This window comes from Labrus mixtus, chromosome 12, assembly GCF_963584025.1.
Source record: "Labrus mixtus chromosome 12, fLabMix1.1, whole genome shotgun sequence".
NCBI classification, from domain to species: Eukaryota; Metazoa; Chordata; class Actinopteri; order Labriformes; family Labridae; genus Labrus; species Labrus mixtus.
In genome coordinates this window covers 14789441-14814835 of record NC_083623.1, presented here as the reverse complement: position 1 = coordinate 14814835, position 25395 = coordinate 14789441, and the positions used below count along the sequence as shown (strand labels likewise).

Here is a 25395-nt window from a genome sequence, read left to right as displayed (position 1 = left end):
GTGATCAGATCACTAAGGACTATGTTTAAACCAAGGGTAAACTAGGCCTTTGTGTCTCATTTCTACTCTAACATTTCAAAGGGATATCATGTATTTGCTCCTTTAAATAGACAATTTCCACTGGAGATATTATGAACATAAATGCAAATTATAATGATTATTATTTGAAAATTAACCATGATAATATAAAGGGTCTCTACAAAAACAATAAATGTATATCTGTAACTAATATGTTTGTCTACTGTTTCTCAACTGCTGTTAAAGTAAAGTTTAATAATATTTTACACCACAATCAAAATATGTAATAGTGATGTGTAATATAATGGGAAATAAAAAAAACAAAAGACACGAGGCAAGTGTTAGAAATACAAATTTATTGAAGAGCACTCACATTCAGGAAGAAAAAAAGGCAATGAACATGCAATACAAATACAGTGTAATCTATCTGTATTTTCACACATTTCAGAGGACCTAATTTCTGTGATTGGCACAACCTCCCAGGAAAATAAAAAGGCTTTCCCGGATTAGGTGTGAAACAAAAGTAAAGCGACTGTTTTCTGTTGACATAAGCATCATGTTTGCAACTTAAAATTGAATTATAAACTCCAACTGATCACTTCACGAAAAGTTTTAAAGCAAATGACAAAGAATGTATAAACGGAAAGCTGGCAGACTTGGTCTTAATGCATCAGTTTACTTTTAAACAGGTGTACAAACATACTTATCACAAGTCTCTGACTTTCTGCTTTCTATCTTAAAAAGCAACTTAAATATATTATTGGAAATATATCGTTGCTGTGTTCCTTTGTTGGCACATTATTACATCTCTTTTGGTGTGGTTACAGGGGTGGCAGACTTGAAACTTGTAACCAGAGAGGGCAGTAAACACCTCTTTTAAGAGAGCCAATTTAGCTATCACGACAGAACAAGTGGTTCAAGCTCATAACACACTCTCCCAGCCAAGTCCTCAGGGACCCTCTCGACAGAGTTATCAACATCCACGTTCTTGTCATCTGGGACTTGACTGCGTGCTGGTTCACTCACTTCGGCGTTGCGGGTTCTGAGAAAGAGAAAGAGAGTTGCAATTAAAATCACACAGGACTTCCAAGTTGTTCTAAATCTAAATAATTAATTAATAACAGTGAGTTTCATATTCTTAAAATGATAATACATTATTCAAATACAACACATTATGTGCAGTTCTGCAATCAGCTATGATGTTTTTGTTTTCATTTCTACCTTCCATCATATGCTACATTGCTTCTTTCGTCAGCGTCTTGTTTTATCGCTCCTCCAAACCGGTTAGAGAACTGTACCAAAGTATCTGAAAAGCCAACAGAAAATCACAATGACAACAGCAGTCATACAATCATCCAATAAAAAGGATACAGAGCTACTTAAATACAGGAGATAACCAGTACAACAGGGCCTATGTAATATTTAAACATGCAACAGTTTTTCTCCACTTGGGGGCAGCACAAAACACTACTAAAAGACCAGTAAAAAAGATAGGATAGACATGAACAAGATTCTGTGCAACATTTCAGGTAACTATAGGCATCTCTAAGTTGATCTGGTTGTTATCCATTTATATTTTTAGTCCAAATAAAAACTTTTCTTCAGTTTAGAAAGTCTGTTTGTTCTCCTTTCAACAACACTTTGGTGTGCTGCTCCCTCAGTGGGTGGGGCCATCTCTCTGCCGTCACAAGTTGGCAGGGCCAATGGTAACAAACATTTATAAAACAAGTTTTGGCCTCTAAGTGACACAAAATCAAGCTAAAGACAGCACTGTCCTGTCAGTGTGACCACAGAGATGAGAACAACAAACCCAGAAGGAATTTGACTTCCCTTCCCCTCTCTCTCTCTCTCTCTCTCTCTCTCTCTCCGGTTTATGTCTCTATGCACTCTCCTATCTCTGAAATAAAGGCATAAAAAGCCCACAAATAAGTCTTGAAGAAAAAGAAAGAAAAAGACTGAAGTATTGTCGTATACCAGAAAGCCGCCATCGCCTTCTCCACAGCAGATAACCAGCAACCACCACAAGTAGCACCACCACAAGCCCCACCAAAACTCCTGTGACAACTGAGGAAGATGATTCCGCTATAGGGATGTAAAAATTGTGTAGTAAAGTTAGCAAAGGAGAAATCTAGCGTTTATTACTAAAAAAAAGAAAAACTAAATAAATTATATTTGGGTCTTACCAATTACAGTGACTTGGAGAGACTTTGAAGGAACTGAACAGAAGGATTCGGTAGAGATGTTAACCCCGTAGACACATTTATACTCTCCTTGGTGTTCATTCTTAACTGCAGCGAATTCAAAGTATGCCAGGTAGAAGATGGTGTGGCCAAATGCTGGCTTAGCTTCAGTTGAGTTCACGTTGGACTTTGTCAAATAGAAGTAACCTCCAGGGTATCTTGAATGAGTAGAGCAAGTGACAGAGAAGCTGCTTCCTTCTTTGACTGATATTTTGTCAGGGCTGTAGACCACCATAGCATGAGGAGACGTCAGGGAGATGCTGGGCATGTCCAGTTTCACTGCAGAAAGGAGAGACAGACTTTTACATTAAAAATTTGCCATTTTGAATAGTTTCATTTCCCCCCCAAAAAATGTTGTTTGTAAGTAGGCTAAAAGATGACTGACCTGTGACAGAGAGCTCAGCAATGTTTCCTTGAGGGTAATTGATGACTTCACTCGCCAATCTCTTTTGATATTCACAGAAGTATGACCCCTTGTTTTGGAAGTCCACTTTAGCGAAAGTAAAGGTTGCAGCTTCATTTTCAGAGTATTTTTCCATTTTAAATGTTCCCGGGATCCTTTTCAGGACAAATGTCCCACCTAAATGGTCTGTCTGTATAGTGCAGGTGATATCAACTTTGTCTCCCCAGTTTACATCTGGACTAGGACTTAAAGTGATTTGGGGCTTTTGTAGGGCACCTGAAACAGAAAAAACATCAATGTAAGTGTTTTCATCCCAGGCAGCCTCCAATCGCAGGCCAGTTATGAGGTAGTGACTTCAATTAAAGATTTAAATACGCCAGACATCTTACCTAAACAGACCACACCAGCATCTTCACCGTGCCCACAGTTATTTTCTCCAAATCCGGGATGCTGACATTGTGTGATAGCAAGCTCATCCCCATTACAATTCACATTATCCAGCCATATTGGACCACTGCCTCTACCAAAATGGGCACTTGTTGGAGCAGAAACTGCATGACCGCAGCCAAGCTGTTTACATACCACATCAGCATTCTGCATTTCCCACTCATCGTCACACACTGTTCCCCACTGGCCTTTATAGTGGACCTCCACTCTGCCTGAGCATTGACCTGCGCCACCAACCAACTGAATCCTTGCTGCATATGAAATCAGAAATAATATGTGCATAAAGGTAGGGAAAGGTGCAAAAGACATACTATACATGCATTTTCATTCTTAAATACAACCTAAATACATTTTAATACTTGATGAATAAAGCACTGATGATATCAATTAAATTATTTCATAGCGGCTGGCTACTTAGAATACAATGTAGAATTAAGCTTGGATTTTGCACATGATTGACTATTTAAACCAAATAAAAAACACTAGGCTTTTTGTCATGGCAAATATACACAGAAACACTTGTTAAACTATGACAGAAAATATCATATTTTTCAAATGCATATGAGAATTTTGATCAAAATATTTGAAATGCAAGAGAGGCAAAAGTATTACCTGCACAGACAGCACCAGCATCTTTCTCATGCCCGCATGTTGAACTTCTGAAACCTCTGAGTGAGCATTGTTGAATAGATGTCACATTGTCAAAACAGTTATTGCTTGCCTCCACAACTGATCCATTGCCTTGGGTAAAATGGGCACTCATGGGGGCGCTCACTGCGTCTCCACATTCCAGCTGACTACACACCACTACAGCTTTACTGTAAGTCCAGTCTGTGTCACAGACAGTGTGCCACTCCTCACCATGACGGACCTCTACTCTGCCAGAACATTCATCCTTACCATTAGCCAAACGGACCTCTAAACCTCCTGTAAGAAAAGTATACTAAAATGAATTTACAGTATCAAACATTTCGTCATCAACCTAAAGCAATTTTGTACAATTGTCTATATAAAAAGAAACACAAACCAGAAAGACAAGTTACAAGTTACCTGCACTACGTTTAGGATTTGTGCTCTGTAAGATGTACATTTTTATATGTAGAAACAAGTTGTATCAAACTAAGTTAAAAAAAACAGTAGAATTGGAAGGATTGTATGAAAAAAAAGTTGAAATACAAACAAAACTTTAAAATATTTTTTTCATTTTTTTTTTAAATTCTTCTTACCAGTGCACAAAACACCAGCAACAGAAGTGATGTTGCATGTTTTGTCTCTGAATGGTCTTTGTGGGCACTGGGTCAGGGTTGACTCCATTCCATTGCATTCAATTTGATCAATCCAGGACTGTCCAGAGCCATGGCCATACTCAGCAGTGGTGCTTATTTTATGAGCCCTCCCACAGCCTAGCTGTCTGCACACCACCTTTGCGTCATTCACATCCCAGGCATCACCACACACAGTCCCCCAATGGCCTTTGTCGTAGTACTCCACTCTTCCAATGCAACGACTTTGCCCATCCGCCAACCTTACATTGCCTGAAAATGAAAGTTTTTGTGTGAACGCAAGTTGGGTCAAGCTTGATGCCTCCTGGGGGATCTGGAGGTTACCCCAAGCCATATATGATCCATACAGCGAGTTCTGGGTCTTCACTGGGGTCTCCTCCCAGTTGGATGTGCCCTGAAGACCTCCAAAGGCAGCCAACCAGAGACATCTTGATCAGAGCTACATAACTAAATAAATAATTATATTCCAATAGTAGTCACCTTGACTGTTAGTTTAAAAGAGGAATTGATCCCAGACTCCTAGTTTCATCCTGTGGTTCATTGTTCTAAACTTAAAACCTAAGGGGAATTTTGTGCTTTATATTCCAAGGACCTCATACTAAAATAGTTGAGATAACAGTTTCAAGATATGATGATACAGGGTTAACCCAAAACTATAGATTTGGACGCCTGGGGCCATTGTCCAAGCTGCCAAATTGGGAAAGGTAGTGAGAATGGGCTTGTTTAGATGATGTTAGTTAGAGGCCTTACAATAGAGTAAGTCTCCAGTAAAATATAAACTTTAAAGGAGGATAGCAAGAGAGTCAAGATCGTAAAGATACATATTTGAGGATTGGTGGACCTCATGAGTCAGTTTGGCACTGTCAAGTTGTCGACACTCCATGACCCTGATCTACTTTGAGGTTACATGCTGAATTAAATATACTGGACCATATTTTTAACAACAAAACAGACAAAGCTAGAAACATCCCATTCAACTCAGAACTTGATTTGGCAGGTGCTGAAATAAGACGAACGAATACTAATGCCCTATAGGAATCATAGGAATCACTTTCACCAGCTGGGTCACTTAATATAACTTGCCACTTTAAATTTTTAAGATCAGATGGTAGTGTATGGAGCATACTACTTAATGTAGAATGTTGAAAAGGTACCGATTTCTTAGTAATACATTAATCAGCAACAAGTGGCCTAATGAATTCAATTCCTAAAGTCAAGCTCTTACCTGAACATTCAACTCCTGCCTCTTCAACACGATCGCTGCTGGTCCTCACATAATCTCTCAGGTTGCATTGCGTGAGAGAGCTCTCTCTACCACTACAGTTGATCGTATATCCTCTGGGTGCTTTGCCATGACCGAATGAGCCTGACACCTTGACAGGATCTCCACAATTCATCATTCTGCACACCACTTCAGCTTCACTCATTCCCCAGTTGATATAATATGCTGGTGACCAGCGACCGGCATGGTGTAACTCTACCCTGCCTGAGCACAGGCTAGTCCCATTAATCAGTCGTATAGTAGCTGGAAAGCAAAGAAAAGAGAATCAGCTATTAGTTAATTTGTATTTAGACAAGATTGAAAGAAAAATGTGGTTGATGGATAAAAGGTAAAGATACCAGAGCACACAACACCAGCATCTTCGCCATGCCCACAGTTATTTTCTCCAAGAGTCGGATGTCGGCAATGCATCAGGGTTGTTTCATTACCAACACAACCAACATCATCCAGCCAGATGCTTCCTTGGCCTTGACCAAAAAAGGAACCAGATTTGGCTGTCTGAGCTGTTCCACAGTCCATGGCTCTGCACACCACCATAGCATCTCTCATGTCCCACTCATCATCACAAACTGTTCCCCACTGGCCATCATGCAGAACCTCGACTCTCCCAGAGCAACGGTCGGTGCCATTGGCAAGCCGGATCTGTGGACTACCTGAGGATAAAGTTCTCTTGTGTGAAACAAATGTGCAAATAAAAAATTGTGGATTATATAGACTCACAAACATATTTCATGTTGTCTTTCGTAAAGTCTATAGCTATAATAAATCCTGTCCATAGTTTGAGCACAAATTTAAGAAAATGTGACTTTGCTTCGGTTTAAAAGAGGATCACATAAAATGTGGTCATCATTGGTTGATGCAGTGAACACATATCATAGCAATAAAACATGACATGTGGGTGGCAGTAGCTCAGTCCCTATGGGACCTGAAGTGTCACTGGTTCATGTGTTGGTATGGACCAAAGTATGGAACTTGGTTTGGCTGCTGGAGAGGTGCCAGCTTACTTCACTGGCACTGCTGATGTGCCCTTGAGCAAAGTAACAAACTAGCAACTGCTCGGGCACTCTATTGTGTGCAGCCCCACACTCTGACATCTCTCCATTAGCGACCATCCTTTTTCTAAAAACTGAGTGATTAATACGGTATGCCGTCTTCTTCTTCAGGCAACTAACTACGACAACTGAACCTTTTTGTCAAGTTCAATTGTGCACTCAGTAGTTCAAATACAGTCAAGCTTTGCAATTAATTTCCTTTGATGTGTTAGCTACACTGACGACAAACATTACAGAAGAATAATTTTTTTTGTCACCATTCCAAAGAAAGGTTCAAAACCAACAAGTAAATAATCAAGAAAAACCGAAAACACATAGTTGCTTTGGTTGCTTTCATGGTATTTAACTTCATAATAACAATTTTGTTAACAAATTAGTGTGTTATTGATTATAATAACTTTTTGAACAAGTACTCACAATCCCACTCAGGATGTTATTTATGATAATTAGAGATTTATGTTAGATCCAACCTCACTACTAAATATTGGGCATTCAATAAAAAGGCCAATCATGTTTCAATCATCACCTTTTCTAACAGTGTAGTAATCACTATCTTTGGTGTCTTACCTTCACATGAAAGCGAAACACCTTCACATCTTCCTGAGAAGTCCTGAATCCCACACTGGGCAATAGAGCTCACATTGCCAGAGCATCTACTAGTAAACCCTCTCATTCCACTTTCGCCAAAATTTTCTTGGAATTTTTTTGGAGTTCCACAATAGAGTTCCTTACACACCACTGCAGCCTCTTCAGGGCCCCAGTTATTATTACACATTTTCCCCCATCGGCCATCATGGAAGACTTCCAGTCTGCCGGAGCAGGCATCAGTCCCATTGGACAATTTGACAGTTTCTGTAAAGCAAAGAGTTAGAGAGGAAGTATTTTAAAATGTGCAAGGAAATGTTAATATTTCAGCAATGATGATTATGCCATCCTGTTTTTAGGATGGTATTGTATGTGGTTAGAAGAACCGAATCTACTTCTTATAAGGCACAACAAGGGATATTGCGTCAAAGAACAAACACATAAAGAGGAACAGCCAATGATGATTGTGACATGCTGCAGGAGGATTTTCTTACACTCTAGAGATGTGTAAATTATTCTCCTGCTAGAAATTCTGAATTTACAGGAAGAGAAAGGTAGTAGATTTATTCCCCAGTAAATATTAGCACGTGTAAACACTGCAGACATTGCAGACAAATGGAAATGTCTTTTTTTTTAACAGATAAGCATGGCAGTTCTTGTTCTGCTTTTTGTGTCAGTATAAAGTCAGCATATGCCATGTTTGTTGCTATATTGCTCTGGCACTAAAAAATTTGGGTGTCATTGAGATTCCACAGATATGTGGCAATCTTAAGCAACTAACAGTTAAGCTAAGCATGTGTTACCTGAGCAAACGACTCCAGCATCTTCACTGTGATCGCAGTCGTGCTCTCCGAAACCTCTGTGAGGGCAGTCAGCGAGGGACTTCTCATGACCAGTACACTCAATATCATCTAACCAAACCTGATCCTGACCCGTGCCGAAGAAGGCTTTGTACTTCACAAATAGAGCATTCCCACAGTTCATCTCATGACACACCACAGCTGCTTCCTGCATGCCCCATCTGTCGTCACATATTGTCCCCCACTGTCCATCGTGGTAGACCTCCACCCGGCCTGAGCATCGATTTGTCCCATTAATGAGCCGGATCGGTTTACTATCTGTCGGATGAAATACAAATCAAGGGCATCAAAATCATCAGGCAATATGTCCGTGTGAGGTTATCTGATATAGTGTTAAAACATGGATGCCTTACGTGTACAGAGAGTCGTAGCGTCAACACAGTTTTCCTTCATTTGTTGGATTGTGCACTGAGAGACAGAGGTCTCATTTCCAAAACAGTTGATTTTTAAACCACCCAAAATGTTTGCTTCTCCGAAATTAGGCACCTCTGTCTGCACAGCAGGAGTGCCGCAGTTGATCTCTCTGCACAGGACCTCAGCTTCTTTCGTGTTCCAGTCCCTGTTGCACACTCGGTTCCAGCGACCATCATGGTAGACCTCCACTTTGCCATTACAGCGGTTGCTTCCGTTGATGGCCTTAACATGATCTGCAAAAAATGTAGAGAAATGAAATGAAAAAAAAAATATGGAACAGGCCAAAGTGTATTTAAATAGTAATTGTATTAAGGACATCAAATTGACAAGCAGTACCAATAAAAATGTAATTGAACAACCTATTTAAAAACTTATAAGCTGTTGGAAAACTTTTTCAAAATGTGGGACAGCAACGATGATATTAAGAAGGTCATTGCCAAAAAAGGTCACAGTCTTTAAATCTTTGCATTGTAAATGAGCAAGTCCTAACAAATAAATATCACAAAACTTTCCTATAAAAAAATACTGCAAAAGTCCTCATTCTTATCTTCTTTCATTTCCAACTAAGGCTAAAAAAAATATTAAAAAATGTAGACAATTATTCAGCCTCTCAAAACAGCTTTAAAGTTAAAAAGAAGGTCTGCTTAGACTGCTAAGGCTTTGTTTATATCCCATCTCTGCATTCTGCCCTTTGTACTTTACATTTGCAGCAGTTGGTCAGGTGTTGACATGGCCGTTGTGTCACTGCAACAGTAATAGCTTTTGAAAACAAGATGCAATAATATGATGAGTTACAGAAATGCTGAGTTAGCTGCTTTTCTCCGTACTTCCTCATTTTTCATGACGGCCTTCCTGCCATGAGGACAATTTCTCTTCTCGGTATGAATTGAGGAAGGATGCTTGCAATGTGGTTAAACCAACACACTGCATGCAACATTTCTCCTTCTTACATTTTCCCTGTTTGCAGTCTTTGAGCTAAGCTATGCTAGGCAGCTTTAGCATTATATGAAATTATTAAAGACTTGTCATTTTGTAGACTACTGCTATGTTACATGTCTTTGAAGTATCTTATTCTACAGGTCATAGTAATTCAAAGCTTATACAAAAGGCCACAAGAATTGTTTTATATTCTTGAAGACACTTTTCTCTTAACCCAAAGGCTTGTTCGGCTCTTTAGCAGTGGACAGTGCTTGAACTATAAGCCAAGTAGTCAAATGAGAGCATTTCACACCTCATATGAACAACTCTAATATGACTTCATCCATTAGCCTACTAATGAACCACAGAGGCTTACCTCTGTCCACCAATCAATTTATAAATAATGATAATTCCTAGCTTTACTTGCCATTAGCTAGCTAACATTAGCATTCATACAGTTTGCTTGGAAGCTACCCTTTTCTTTCATTGTGTGCCACTTTTATATATAACAGTTAGTTCAGACCAAGCAATCTGATTGGACAAGAGGCATTCCATGAGTGACAGGAGAATAGCATCCCTAGGTCTGTGTCCGAAACAGTGTATTTTCATACTATTCATACCAAATGTGATGTCAAAATGAGTATATATGTTCCAAAAACATAACTTTTGTGTATGCATGAAATACCCGGATGTATACTAGATCAGGCAGGATTTTTAAGTATGAAACGGGAGAACACTGGTCATACTAAAACACCCCATATATTATTCGGAAAGTCCACCTGGAGGCAGTAGGACAATCGCGACAGACAATCTCCGAGCATGTAATCAAGCGGCTGCCTAATGTTTTCTGTTACAGCTAGACTATCCAATTGCTGAGATTGCCAGCCAGCCAACTACAGTAGCAGCTTAAAACAAATACAGTTTACATATTGCCAAATAATATTAAATGGCTATGTAGTTGTATAAGTAAAGTAAACGTTTGCATTTGCTGAATTATATTTAAGGATCGATGGTCATGCTATAGCTTGATGCTAGCTCATCCAATGGAGCTCGGACTGGAAGTACGTCGGTGACCTTGTCATAGCATGTTGCGAACTGGTTATGGTTATGGTCCGGTTAGAATGCAGAATGCACATTTTGAGTATGTAGTAGGCAGTATGTATGTGGTTTCGGACACAGTCTGGGACTTTTTACATTATTTATCAAAGGAGTATATAGCCTTCTTTTAATTGACATTTACAGCTGACAGTGTTTTTCTTTATTCATCTATCTCATACCTCAGAATCACACAACGGACTGTAATTTCCCTGGTTTCATGATATAATGAATTTATTTTAACACACAATAAAAGGTTCTACAAATTAGCTGCTCTGTGGTAATCATGGACACAAGAGGAGTAGCCAGAGTGCAGTAGCACAGAATTTTTGATTGCTTGGCAACAGCGTAGTTTCATATGAATGGTGGAACTGGTTGAGTTGCTGGAGTTACAAAATAATCTGTAGGACTAGTTGATTTTTACAATTCACCACTTTTTTCTGCTTGTCTTCCTGTTGTATAAAAGCTATATCACACTCGAGGTCGAGATCTTGTTCTGGATATCAGCACTGCTGTGATTGTCTTTACAGCAGCTTTCTGGAGGAAAATCTTGCGATATTTCAAGACAAAACAATATAAAAAAAAACTAAACAGAAAGGTCGATATGTCGTACTGAATGAAAACAGTACAACATATCGACCTTTCTGTTTAGTTTTTTTTATATTGTTTTGTCTTGAAATATCGCAAGATTTTCCTCCAGATATTCAACCTATTGTTGTTTCTGTTGCTGAGCATTTTTTTTAAGAGTCCCTTTTTTTATACAATACTATGAAAAAAACCTGTAACAGAATGAGACATATTACACCAGACTCAGAACCTCCAACCCTGTGACATCAGAAGAAAGTGTCGCCTATATTAATATTCTGATTCTCCGAATGAAGTGTTTGAAAATAATTAGAAAATCAAGCGTAGTCCCACTGCTGTTTCAGCATAAAACAACACAAGAGGACCATTAAAGTAAAAGGAACTATAATATAATGAATAAACGCAGTCTTACCTGAACAGATCACCCCAGCATCTTCACCATGGCCACAGTTATTTTCCCCAATTGGTCTGTGTAAGCACTTAAGGATGGACGCCTCTGTACCAGTACATTGCACATCATCCAACCAGATCTCATTCTTTCCCTCTCCGAAAAAGGCCTGTTTTTTGGCCACTAGGGATGTCCCACAGTCTAACTCTCGACACACCACGTCAGCGTTGGCAAGGCTCCACTGATCATCACACACTGTCCCCCAACTGTCCATGTGGAAGATTTCCACTCTGCCCGAGCAACGTGACGGTCCAACCAGCTTGATTTTATCACATTCTGTAAAATGAAAATGAACACAAAGCTAAGACTGACGCACCATGAGCTCTACAATCATAAGGGTGTAAACATGTATCTAAATAATAGGTTGATGGCATGAAAAAAAAACATGAATCTAACTGACCTGTTAGCAGGGAAAGGCTCAGTAGACCTACAAGAGAAAGGTACAATCAAACTCTTTGCCAATGACATCGACAGAATACTGTTTAATAAAGGCAAAGCCATAAGCGCTGTAATTTTTCAGATTTATTACATATTACAAGGAACTTCCGATGTACCATTTAATTTCATTAGTGTAATAGTTTAACATTAACCTTGTCAATAGGCCCAAAGAATAGCCATTTGGCACATTTAGGCATAAATATATTCAAATTAAATAAGCAGTGAGACTCCATTAAACATCTCTTTTTCTGGATTCCACTCATGCTGATTGGAGATAAGAAAGAAGAAGAAAAGGGAAGAAGTTAAATGGAAAAAAAAAACTTACCTATTGACAGATAAATAACAAAATGCTGTTTTTCCATGAGAACAAAACTCATAATGTGTGGTTGGAGCAGATCAGTGCTGTCAATTAACAACAAAAACATTGTTAAAAATAACAAAGTTACTGTTCATTTCTCTGTTATTTCCATATCTGTCTTCGGGCAGAACATGTAGAGCTTGTCGATTTTTGGACATCTTAACCAACCAATGTCTGCCAAACAAGACCATGAGAGCATTCTTACCTTTTAAATTTGAATATCCTCAGCTAATACAATAAACTTAAAATTTAAAAGAATAAGTTGATTACGAAAGAAACATGTAACGGATAGACGCCCCATGTACAGACCCAGTAATTGTTTTGAATAAAGGGGGCTGCCTGGACTTGGACTGCAACCTGGATGGATGTTGACATTTTGATCAATCATTAAAGGCGGAGGATGACGGGAGATTTCATTTTGTTTAACACAATATCTACATCACCATTTCAAAAATACTATGTTCAACAGTAAAAATCCAACAAAATGTGACATAATACTGGGAAACATAATACTGGGAAACAGCTATACATGCTAGCAACACACATTTTTGGACATAACCTGCAGAGGGGTAAAAGAAAGATCAAAGAGATCAAAAGCTGAGTTACTGTCAAGAGGTGGACTTGACCATTGACTCCCATTGCCTAAGCCCCACAACGTGTTCCCTCCCTCCCCTGGTTATCCAATTTGTAGCCAAGTCAGGTCAAATTACACAAAATTGCACGTGTTTTGTATCATATGTTGCATCTTAAATATCAAAATATTAATTGAAAACCAATACACATTTATTCTTATTCTCAAGTTTTGCAGTTTACTCAAAATGTTGCAGTGGCCAACTTAATCCTGTCATTAATTATTCATCATCAAAGATGAAAAAACAATTAAGTTTTTGATTTCAATTTGGTTGAATTAGTTTTTCGCTTCTCACAATGAGATTCTTTGGCTTCAGAAGACCTGAATTATTCTACAAAGTCAAAGTACATTTCTTTGTCATCAGTTTTGTGAGAAAAAGAAGGTATACCATGAAGGATAACATTTCCTATCGGTTGATGCACCAATGTTGCAGCAATAAATAAATAAATAAATGCTGATGCAAAAAAGACAGCCATGGCTGAAATCCCTTTTTTTTGCTATAAGATTTAAAGATCTGTTACAAGCAGAAACTAACCTGTTATATTCTATAGAAGTAAATCTGTATCTTTGATCTTTGACAGCTCATATTATTCAAATATAGCTTACCTTAAAGCATGAACTGGTGAGTTTTTTTTCCTGAAATGAGCAACAGAACAGTTATGAGCTGAGGCAACAGACCTCAATCCATTAACATCTGCTCTCTCACAAAATCTCGACTTGACAGAACCAGTTTTTATCCCAGCTCTAAATGTAACCATGACTCACAGGGCCTGAGAGTGATATACACTTCCTCTTCTCTTTAATGCTGTGCACCTCTGTTAATTTCCTGTTATGCACCCCAAACTTAGTTTGTATTTATTTTGAGACTTCTACGTGTCATACCGTTGCATTTCAAATGATTGAATGTGATCTGTACTATTAACTTATTTTGTATCTTTTTTTTGCAGCCCATTTTAGTTTTTGCATCATTAATATCCTTGTAAAATAAAATTACATTTTATACATGGTAAAAAAATTGACTTCCCCTTTTGGTCATGGTTATGATCCTGTTTTATTGAATTTATTTGCATTTTGACATTGCTTTTGTTTGTAGGATGTTCTGATTGGTTTCTGAGAATTTCTGGTCTCAAACGTGGTTTTCTACCTCGTGAGCTGAGCCACGATGCTTTTTCTTCTTAAGAACAAACTGTCAGATTACATTGAGGCTGTACATGATGTTGCATAACTAAACATGTCAATTCAGCATTTTATGGTTGCCTGTTTTGACCATCTGTTAGCAAATGTAGAATTTCCTTAATTTACCTCCGGTTGGACACAATTTCACCACACTTCTAATTAGTTTCTTTCTAATAATTTATTACACTAAAAACATTTTTGCCACAAAATGGGCAACTGGGGAAACTTCATTTTAACAGGCGGAAACCTCGAGCAGAACCAGACCCATTGGTGAACAGCCATCTGACGTGACCATCTGGGTCATAAAGAAGATAGAAAGAGAAACAGAAAAACAGACGGAGAGACAGCAACAAACAACAAAAGATGAGAGAATAATTGAAGCACTACTTTCCTATCAGAAAAATTGTAACAGCTGGAGTCAAAAAAAAGCATGCAATCTGAAACAATTCACAGGAACCAGCAAGAAAAGGCAAGCTAAGAACTCCCAAAAGATGTAGGCCACAGTTTTTAACATGCATTAATGGTAAAAATCAATACTGCACCCCAAAAGTGAAGCCTTTATCAGAATAATCTCTTCAGGTCTCTTAATGAAACAGTATTAGATTTCTTCCAGCTCTAACACATCATGTAATGAGGAGCAGATAGCAGGTATTGCATTTATTTTTTTGTTTGTTTATTTAACATGGACATACAGTAACGTTGGTGCTGTAACATTTAACTATGCACGAGTCCCATATGCATTGCTCTATGTGTTTATAGCAAAATGCTCATTTGCAACACCTGTCCACGGGAGGCTTTTAGAAGTAACAGACCGAAATAAAGAAGAACAAAAGAGAAGACGATCAAAACAGTTTAGTTATGAAAACAGTACAGTTATGACTGCAAACACAGTTAAAATACAGAAGGCATGTGAGCTTGTTTTTAAATGTGGGAACACTGCTGTTTCTTGTATTGTTTGACTTTAGAGCCACGAAGGTCGGGAACAAGTGCTCTTGACTTTAAAAAATGTGTAATAGACCCACTAACCTCAGTCATCTCTAATGACAGAACTGGAGAAAGTGAGGTTTGGAGAGGACAGCAGGTTAAACACATATTGGTGTCTGGGTAAATCATTACACACAGAGATATGCAACATCTCTGATGGGAAATGACAGTTACAACTCACTATGACGGGTCAAACAGGAAAAACACAATAATGTTTGTGCATGCCTAACATGACCAAATGCACTGGGATTATACAGTAAGGTATGAAACATGATTTCAGCTCCATTGATAGACTTCTTTAAACATTTTACATCCATTGAGTATGTGTGCAACTTTTTAACTACAAATGTTCTTCACCTGCCTTATCTTTATGTCAAAACTGAATTTTACCAACTTCCAGCTCAGAGGTCAGTAAGTTCATTCTTCTATCTTATTTTTGCAATCTTTGGAAAAAAAAAAGGTTGATCCCAGAGATTTCTATGCTCTGAGATCGACTGTCTTCAAGTATAAGAATAGAGCAAAATCAGTAACTGGCAACAGAGCATCTCCAAAGATATGCCCACTTGACACTTTATTAGTATATTAGAAAATTGTAGAAAAAAGTCGAGCTTTCTGTTGCCAATGTTTAAAAGTTTGATTGAAATGAGTGAATATTAACAGTCCATTTATACCTTTATGTAGCAAAATATTTTAGTAAAAATACAAAAAAATGAAAAAAATTGCGAATAAGTGAAGCATATGAACAAAATGTTTTATGTCTGTTCTGCAAACGACGCATAATAAGAGTGTTACCGAGCCATTTCCAAGCAGGAAAACACCACGTTTAATCAGAAAAGAGTCACAGGAAAAGAGGTGTAACAAACTGCATTTAGTCACTTTGCGGTCCAACGGAATGGTGGGGTCCATTCACAAGAATTACAACATAGACATCACATGATTTCACAAGAAATGAGGATACAACTCAGCAGAATAGAAATGGGCCTAATTTCGACAGCAACAGACACACATTTAGTAGGATGTCCCCTACACGATAATTCAAATAATATATCTGTTCACATGATGGCACTAACTTTAGGGAGGACTTCATACTGCAGGTCAACATGTGTGTTCGTGTAATTTATTCATGTGTAAACAAACCTGAATTTATGAACCGCCAACCCAAGATCATTTCATAAGGATTAAAGATTTACAGTTGGTTACAAGGAGAGAGGACAAGATTTTGAGTTATATTTAACTTACTAAAGCATCTGTGTTCTTCTAAGACATTTGGACATATGTAAGAGTGAGAAGGAGAGGTACAGCAGGAGAAGCAGAGGAGCTTTGCCACTAGTTTATCTCTGAGCAATAAAAGATTATTTCTCATCCCCCGTCCTCTGACATTTTAAACCCTGGATTAATAATCTGTGAAGTGTACTCCTTCTTCCATGAAGTGTTCTCTTGTGGTCCTGATTGTATTTGTGTTTAAGTGGTCTTGGTCAAAGGATAAAGTTGGTGATTATTTATATTTTTCATATTTTCAACAAATCCCATGAAAAGACCAACGAGGACTATTATCTTATATCATATTCCTCTGTGTCACAGGGCTCCGTTATTGAATTTACACACATGAATAACAAACAGCAATGCACTGGATGACATGTTTTTTCATTATAATAAACCCAGGCAATGTTGTTTATTTTGAGTCAATCCCACATGAACGGTCCTGCTGCTACACCAACTGTGGATTAATCCACGGCTTAAAATAGTTCCTACAAATGCTCTATTTATTCTCGTTTGAGCTACATTGCATGCTAAAATAAAAAAAACTTCAGTGCATTCTGATTGTAGAGTGTTTTGGTCTGTTCTATGAATTTTCAGACGATGAAAAACATGTAGAAAAATGCCAACTTTGTCCTGTGATTGAACTAGCTTGACAGAGAAGATACAAAAACAAGGTCAGTTTTACTTTTTTATGTCGGCAGTGTCAAACATAAATGCTGGTGATATTTTAAGCTCACATATGCTTCGGGATTGTTAGCATTTGGTCCCATCTGCTTGCCTTTGTGGTAAGCTGCAGTGTCACTCTCACCTCTAGGAAAGCTCTCCGACACACTTGTAAACACACTAACACACAAACACACAAAAACATAGCCAGAAAATAAGGTTGGTCCTCGTGTTGTCTCAGGTTGCATTAAGTGCTGCCTCTCAGGTCCCCTTCTTTTAACACAGCCTTCATTTACAGCTGCTGATTGAGCCAGACAAACAGCGCACACACTAAGGCATGCACACACACATATACACACACACACACACACACACTCACACGCATGCCGAACATACACACAGGATACAACAGGTGTGTATACAGGTGACTTGTGCTAAATCAACTGATGCAAAAGCTGCTACATACATCTTTTAGTTCGCACAGAATGGATGCTACGGACAGAGTTTGTCAAAGTGTGTTAAACACGTAGGGAACACAACAAAGTCAATCTTCTTCTTCTTCTTCTTCTCTGATGAAGTCACTTCTTTCAAGGATCAGCACTTCTGGAGAAGTGGGTGATGGCATAATGTTGTTTTAAAAGTCAGGAGAGGTAGGAGAGGGGGACATCTGTTGGCGTCTTAAGTTTGGCAACATGCTGGCAAGGTAGCAGAAAGAACACAAGAAGTGTTTTTTTTGGACATCTTGTTCCAGCAGTTTAATCCAGGCTATGACTCAGAGTCCTAGAGAAATGGGGGGGGGGGGGGGAGGAAAACCGATGGCACACATTGTTAATTATGTTCTTCTTTTTGGAAAACTTATTATATAATGAAAGGTTGTATGCAAGGCATGATCATTTCAAACTGAATCTATCTGCTACTTACTGCTGGTTTTTTCCATTATCAGATCTCATGTAACTTAGTTATCCAATCATACTCTAGCAGAGAGACATTGAAGGGATGTGACTGGATGAAAATCTAATGATACTTAATAGTGATGAATGGAAAAGAGCTCCTCGTTCCCTCCTGATGTCTTACAGTAAGATCATCAAATGGTCAATGTTTATTTTATTTTTTTACCAAAATAGAACAAGCCCAGCTTCCATATGAGGATGAAACATCATCTACTGTATAATAAATTATTTTTGAACATTAATTATATTGATTTTTAAAGAGAAAACACCAGCTCAGTCTACTTAAACTGAATCAAACCCAGCATTTATCACGCCAGCGTAGAATAACTGTAATGAACAGAACATTATAAAACAATCTATCTTCATGCCAGATGATTCTCCCATGTTCTTTTATAAGATGAATCTTTCCCCCAATACAGTATCTCCACTTCTCTACAGTGCAAACAGAAGATACCAGAGTTTATACAGTTTTGTTTTTAGATACATTTTTTTGGCCTTTTTGATCTTATTATATTAAAACAGTTTAAGAGTGACAAGAAATGGCTGGAGGAGAGAGTATGGGATGACATGCAGCAAAGGACCGAGGTTGGATTTGTACCCACATTCGCTGCGGCGAGGACTATAGCCTCTGTACATGGGGCGCGCAACATAACCGCTAGGCTATCGGCGCTCAAGAGATGTCCACAGTTGAACAGAAGAAGATTCATGCCCAACCCACTTTGTCCTTATAGCCTTCTTGGCCAACATTCGAAGAAATTTAATTACTTCATTTTGCCCCTTCAAAGGGTTTGGTATACTTCCTAGTAGGCATAAAACTGGACAAGGAGCCTATTGTCGCCCTATCACCTTACTTATTTCTTAACTTATCACTCTCCAAATAATAGCATTGTTTCACACAAAGACAATGTATTCCAGTTGCAGTATTTTGTTTTGCATTTCGGGACACTCATATTGTAAATGTGCTGCAAAAAGATATGACGATTTGTAAACAATATGGAAGATATTGTATTGCAGATGGTTTGGCAGTTGCCCATTTACAGACCTTCAGATGTCATGTAGGGCCTACCAGTATAAATGAATGTACTTCTTGTAATGTATGTCTTTATGTCTTATCTCTTTGTTGAGAGACAGCAGATGTAAATAAAATCGAATCTGATATAGCTCTAATCTAGCCGTTACCCCCCTGGTGCACTAGGCAAGACTTTAGCAGGTGCCCCTTGTATTGCAACCAGATGGGCTCAATCCTCCATGTTTGATGCAGGAACTATGATTATCTAAATTCTAGGAGGATCTAATAAGAAGAAGCTAATGTGCATGAACTAGCTACAAGTTGAAATGTTTCAGACAGCTTTCAGAGACTAGAGGATGTTTATCCAGCAGCGGGGAGAAGTGATGAAGGGTTTCAAGTCTTAGGAAGCCAGAGCAGACAGGAAACCTTGTGGGCCATATGATATATACAGAGACAGCGGTGGTGTGTTTCTGTCTTCAACTGTGAATGCATTACGGAGCCACGACTCATATATACTCCCTTACTTTGACTGAGGGCTGAGAGCTGAGCCCAAGGAATGCAAACACTGTGTTGTCCTCCTTTGACTGGAAGAAATCTTCATAGTCCTGAGAGAGAGAGAGAGATAGAAACAAGAGGATGTTACATAATCTCTACAAGTTTAAAGGATGGGAGTAAACATCCGTGCCAAATACTGTTGCTTTAAATATAATTCATTGACTATGACATCGGGGAGTAATGTTGGATTACCTTGGCCGGTGAGAGTGACGGGCAGGAGGAGCAGATAATCTGCCCCGTCCATGAAACGGGATTAAGACAGGATTACAGAGGAGCATGCAAACTCGGTGGAGGACATTAACTGGCATGCTCTGACTGAATGAACTCATTTAGCAGCATATCTAGCTCCACCTTATATGGCCTTACTTTACAATCAGAGCCACGTTTTATGATACAACGAACAAAAATGATCCCAAACATCACTGTCAGAGTGTATAAATTTACCTAACGTTACAGTTTTTTTTTTATGAGAAGCCTGAAGAAAAGAATTGTCAGCGTACCCCACAGTAGTGATCCTCATTGAAGATCTGTGGAGGCAGTGGGTTGCCTTTCTCCGGACACTTGTCTTTGGGGATGTTTTGGTACATCCACAGCCTCTTCTCCTCCAGCATGGTGATGTCAACTTCCTGGAAACTGATTCGATTGGCCTCCAGGAAACCCACGACTGCCTGCTGGTGCTTTTTTACCTGTCAGAAGGAAAATAAACATGCAAAAGAGAGAAATGTTTTCATGCATGTATGTGTGAAAAAAAGTGCGATCAAACACTGTACATTGTGAGTTTTCCATATCCCATGTCTGTATACTGTGCTTAGCCATTAAGGGTCCGTAAACTGAAACCCACTGAAGCAGAGCAGGATGTCTCTCTCACACGTGTATAGTGTATGTTTTCTCTGTGTAGTGCTTCCTTTGGTAATTGTAACATTAGGAAGGATTATTGATTAGTGGAGGAGCTTATTGAAGTCTTAAACCTGAAGTCCTTTTATCTGCCATGACCTTTAATCACATCAATACAGTTCCTGATGAGATCTCAGACTTAAACAATAATATTTTGATGAATAATCTATTGTTTTTATAGATTTTTTATCTTTTATAAATAAAAATGGGATGCACCGATGTATTGATTTAACATCAGCATTGCCCGATAACAGCTGTGTTGACAAATTTCGTCCCGTCTGCAAATAATGTGGCATGCAACGTGTCAGTAGCAGATGTGTAACTGCAGTGTTGCGCCATCGCTTATTGGGGAGAAGGACAAACTCTGATTTGTTTTCACGGTATTGTAGGTGTCTTACACGGTCTCTGGGGAAGATCAGCGACATGCAGTTTGTGAGACATGTTCCAGTGACATTTCAAGAGGATAATAACTTTAATTTAAATACATCACATCTCAAAGCTGATTAGAAAAACAGACATGAAGAATTACAAAGTAATGAAAAAATCATCAACATTGTGATCCACAACTGGCTTTTATTTGTTTAGTAAACATCGTTATCAGGCCTGATTTTCACAATCAGTGCATCTCTGTTATAAAGTAATGAATCATGAAGTTTTGTGTTTCCGTTCCTACTTGTAGTTTATGGGATGGATGCAATAGCTCCCTGTGGTATTGTCGTACGTGCTCTTGGACACTGTGTGTGTGTGTGTGTGTGGAAGTGCATGACAGTGTCTTTAAATGTTGAGAAAAACAAATTGTCCAAGGATAATTTTAGAACATAGAAAAACTCCCATGGATGGGAAGGTTGTAAACAAAGACACACAGTCCTGTAACTACTGAGTGGCTCCATCTATCCTACAGGAACAAGGAAGAAAGTCATTTATATCATAATTGAGGATAATTTGCATAATTTGAACGGTCAAGTAACATTTTATTAATTTACCTGTAGCCTGCATTATCTTTTAATTAATCTTAAAATAAATGTAAAAAAAAAGTACACTGTTGAAAATGTTTATAAGAAGGGGCTTTTTTATTGTTTTGGTTGAATATAATCATTAGTGTAGCGAGAAAAAGGATTTCCCCCAAAATTCTACCTTTAATAGAGAAGATTAAAAACATGCACATTAAATTAAATGATAAAAATGTAATCATAGCTTCCCTTCAAGCTTGTGTGTAAACATCACATGTGTGTCCATTATTTTAATGATGCAACAGAAGGCCACAATGGACCTATTGTTTCACCTTAAAGACAGTAAGGGATTGTTGGGGACTGGTTGTTATAGACACACACACACACACACACACACACACACACACACACACACACACACACACACACACACACACACACACACACACACACACACACACACACACACACACACACACACACACACACACACACACACACTGGAAAATGATCTGTTGAGTCTTTCTAACAGTGATTTTCTGTTTGTGTGGCTGTATAGGAGCTTTATCTGGACTGTGGAAGTCAATTAATTTCAAGGATCGTGACTGTCTTTAAAACAGTCTGGGTCAAAAAATATAAACTCCTTTTAGAATCACAGTAAGAGTCTGTACTGTCCGTCACATCGCTGCTCTCCAACATACTCTGAACGCTACGACCTTCCTCTGAGCTGACAGGCAGGCAGTGAGAGTCTAAATAATGTAAAAGGTGCCCCTAGTAAGGGTGAGCCAGAGTGCATGTCAGGGGATGGATGATTACAGATTTTGTGTGTGTGCATGTCAGATTAGAGACAATACAGACACTCAGTATGTGACGTATTATTCTGGAGAACATTCCAAAATGTAGGGATTCATTTGAGGTTAATCCTTTAGTCTCAGACAGGGATAGACAAAAGGGGGAAGACAGGGCTAGTGATAGAAGACTAAATAAATTACACTTGTCCTGAGAAAACAATAATGCCAAATTGTTTTTGTTGGAGCAACAACAGATTCAAATGCTACTCCTACACACTCACTACAATTTAAATCCAACTTGTTTTGTATTCTCTGTCAGGAAGGGGATTACTGTGCCTTTTGAGCATGAACTCATGTATTAGATCAGATATTTCAAAATAAATTGTAAACAATATTTGAAACTAAATGCATGATACTTACATGGGCATTAGAAATTTGGAAAATATTGAGAAAATTTTCAATCTCATTCTCAACCTACATAACTGATGGGATGGGGGGAGGGGGGGGGGGGGGGGGGGGTTAACCTAATTTGCACTTCATTCATTCTGTGTTGATGATTTCCGCCCCACTAATCTGCTGTTGTTAGGCTGTGAACTGCTCATTTTTTTGTGGGACAGTGTAGGTTCTAGATGATTACTTTCCTCCTGACTCTGTCTTTTCCTGCTCACAGTTCATTCCTGCTCTATATTTCATTTGGACATTCATGAGGCTCGTGCGTTCCTTAGCTGCACACATCAATTCAACTCTAAGGAGTCCAGCATCACCTTTCTTATTTATTCAATCTCTTGTAACTCAATTGGATGGACTCAGAGTGAATAACATTCACATGAGCTCCACACTCTCATAGCTGACCCAAATGGTCGGCCCATTCAAGCGTGCAGGACTGTGTATCTTGTGTTTTGTGTGTGTGTGTGAGTTTTGAATGTATGTGTCATAGGGTTAAAAATAACTGCTTTGTAAACGCTAAAAGATTGTGCAGCCCTCTTTGGGAGCATGATAACATAAATAAATTACTCATATGTCCCATTACCTAAGAGTTTTAGCATCCATGTAGGAGTGTTTTGTGTTAATACTCAACATGAGCAGGGACTTTTTACAGGCCTGTGAGTATGTTTCTAGGAGAAGGCGTGTAGGGCAGCAACTATAAGGAGAGTTTTCCTTGAAGATACATTTGTCTGCTACGTTTCCTTTGAATCAATGCATTTTCAATTATATTATTATATAAGTCTATCAGAAAATAAAGAGAAATGGGAGACACTTTTCCCAGCTCAAAGTTACATTGCTGAGTGTCAAAATGTTAACATACAAAAATGTGAAATAGTTAAAAAAATGACATTCTTGTTATTTGACAAGTAAATCCATCTTTTAAAAGTACAAAAAGAGACCTTTAAATTACCTGAAAGGAAATGAATCAGTGTTGTATGCCAGCTCACAATACATGTAAGAATAGGTTACTCCGAAATGAAAGCAAGTGCACCTTTCCCTGCTCCTGAAAGCTTTGAACTGAAAGAATATCTTATTTGTAACAGTAGCATTGCTTTAACTGATATTTGTGCACAGCTGGAGGATCTTCAACTGCTGTGAGATATATTTTTCATACTGGTTCTTTTTCAATTTTCACATTTAAAATAGCATACTTAAACTGTTATTCTGTCCATCTCTTCGGGTCCTTGGGCAACTGATTAAATGGTAAATAGACCACTCATGGCTTACTTTGCACACCCAACTCTTTTTACTACTCTTTCCCAACAATGTAAGATGATGATTGTTTAAGCTTCTACACAATGAGGACCCATCAGAAGCTTCAGGTCAGGTGGTATGTGGTATCAAATAAAATATAATCCTTTTTTGAAAATGATTTTCTGACATGTTTTGCCGAAAAGAAATAAGAATTCAACCCTTCAAATAAAAAAATGAGCATCTCAATCAATCTCAAGTCAATGAGAGTCTGCCAGCATGTCTGAGTGATGCTGATTACTTTCACTGCCTGTGAGCAGTCCAGTTACATAATGGGAATAAACACTGTTCGGTCTTTTTACGAGCATTAAGTTTTTTTCAACATGTATCCCTAATATGCATATATCACAAGAGACTACACTGTCAAAACACATACGAAAAAACTCACCGCGACCGAGCCAGAGGATGAGGCGATGTAAACCTTGATGACCATTTTAATCCCAAATTTACTGTCAGACTGACAGTCGATAAACAAATTGTTCAGTCACAGAGAGTCTCGTTTTTTCCTCAAAAACAAGTCCAGACTTTAAACCCCGGTCTGTGATACTAAATGAGTGAAGACACACGCCTCCAGTATTTAAACTCAGCCATAATAATAAAACAGCGTGCGTCTCCACTGCTGACTGTCGCGCTCAACAAATTCCCACTGCACAGAAGCACCATGTAATCACAGAGCTTCCGCTTGTGATTTTCAAAATAACAACACATTTCTGAGCGCTTATGACTGAAATTTAAAGCACGCTCAAAATCTTAATAATCTTAGGTATAAATAAATATAGGAGCTTAAGTAGCCTATTACTATTGCTGCTGGTGTTTTCGAGAGAGAAAAACAATATTTTGCCACATTTTTTAACCAAGAACAATTAATTATCTTCATCAAAGCCAGTCAAAGTTATTTAAAAAAAGATGCCTGTTTATTTTGAAAAACAAATACGTCTGTGTGACTGTTCGGTAGCTTGAAGCAGGTAACCTCCCCCAAACATTTTCAGATCGGTAGCTGCAAAATATAATTAATAATATTTAAACAATATAATAATTGATACAATATATAATAATAACATAATACATAGTATCATTAAATATAGATAGATAGATAAATAGATAGATAGACAGACAGACAGACAGACAGACAGAGATATAGATAGATAGATAGGTTTATTGTCAGTCACTTAGCAGCATATCTTCATTCGTATTTGGTAAATGTGTGGAATCAGTTTCAGTTGCATTGAAATTAATAAAGTAGTCCATGCTTTTATCTTATAGCTCCACATGAAGATGAAAATGCAGATATTTTTACTATATGACAAAAAAAGCCTAATTAGAGGTATAAGCTGTGAACTGTACTCATCATGTACTACTGCTGTGAATA

At 38.2% G+C, this 25395-nt stretch overlaps 2 protein-coding genes across 2 annotated transcripts; both read right to left on the bottom strand.

The window, feature by feature from the left end:
- Positions 1-354: 354 nt before the first annotated feature.
- On the bottom strand, positions 355-12825 carry LOC132985058 (scavenger receptor cysteine-rich type 1 protein M130-like). Its single transcript, XM_061052191.1, has 17 exons — positions 12632-12825; positions 12394-12470; positions 12031-12057; positions 11595-11906; positions 8524-8817; positions 8114-8428; positions 7293-7577; positions 6012-6326; positions 5617-5916; positions 4335-4643; positions 3721-4035; positions 3051-3359; positions 2644-2937; positions 2202-2537; positions 1993-2100; positions 1240-1324; positions 355-1060 (listed from the first exon to the last, which is right to left on the bottom strand). Exons 2-17 carry the CDS (start codon positions 12443-12445, stop codon positions 916-918), a joined length of 3801 nt encoding a protein of 1266 aa, XP_060908174.1. The 5' UTR covers positions 12446-12470; positions 12632-12825; the 3' UTR covers positions 355-915.
- A 3188-nt stretch (positions 12826-16013) lies between these two features.
- Positions 16014-24692, bottom strand: sh3bgrl2 (SH3 domain binding glutamate-rich protein like 2). Its single transcript, XM_061052190.1, has 4 exons — positions 24415-24692; positions 20155-20340; positions 19624-19704; positions 16014-17920 (listed from the first exon to the last, which is right to left on the bottom strand). The coding sequence occupies exons 1-4, from the start codon at positions 24457-24459 to the stop codon at positions 17906-17908; spliced, it is 327 nt and encodes a 108-aa protein (XP_060908173.1). The 5' UTR covers positions 24460-24692; the 3' UTR covers positions 16014-17905.
- Between the last annotated feature and the right edge of the window lie 703 nt (positions 24693-25395).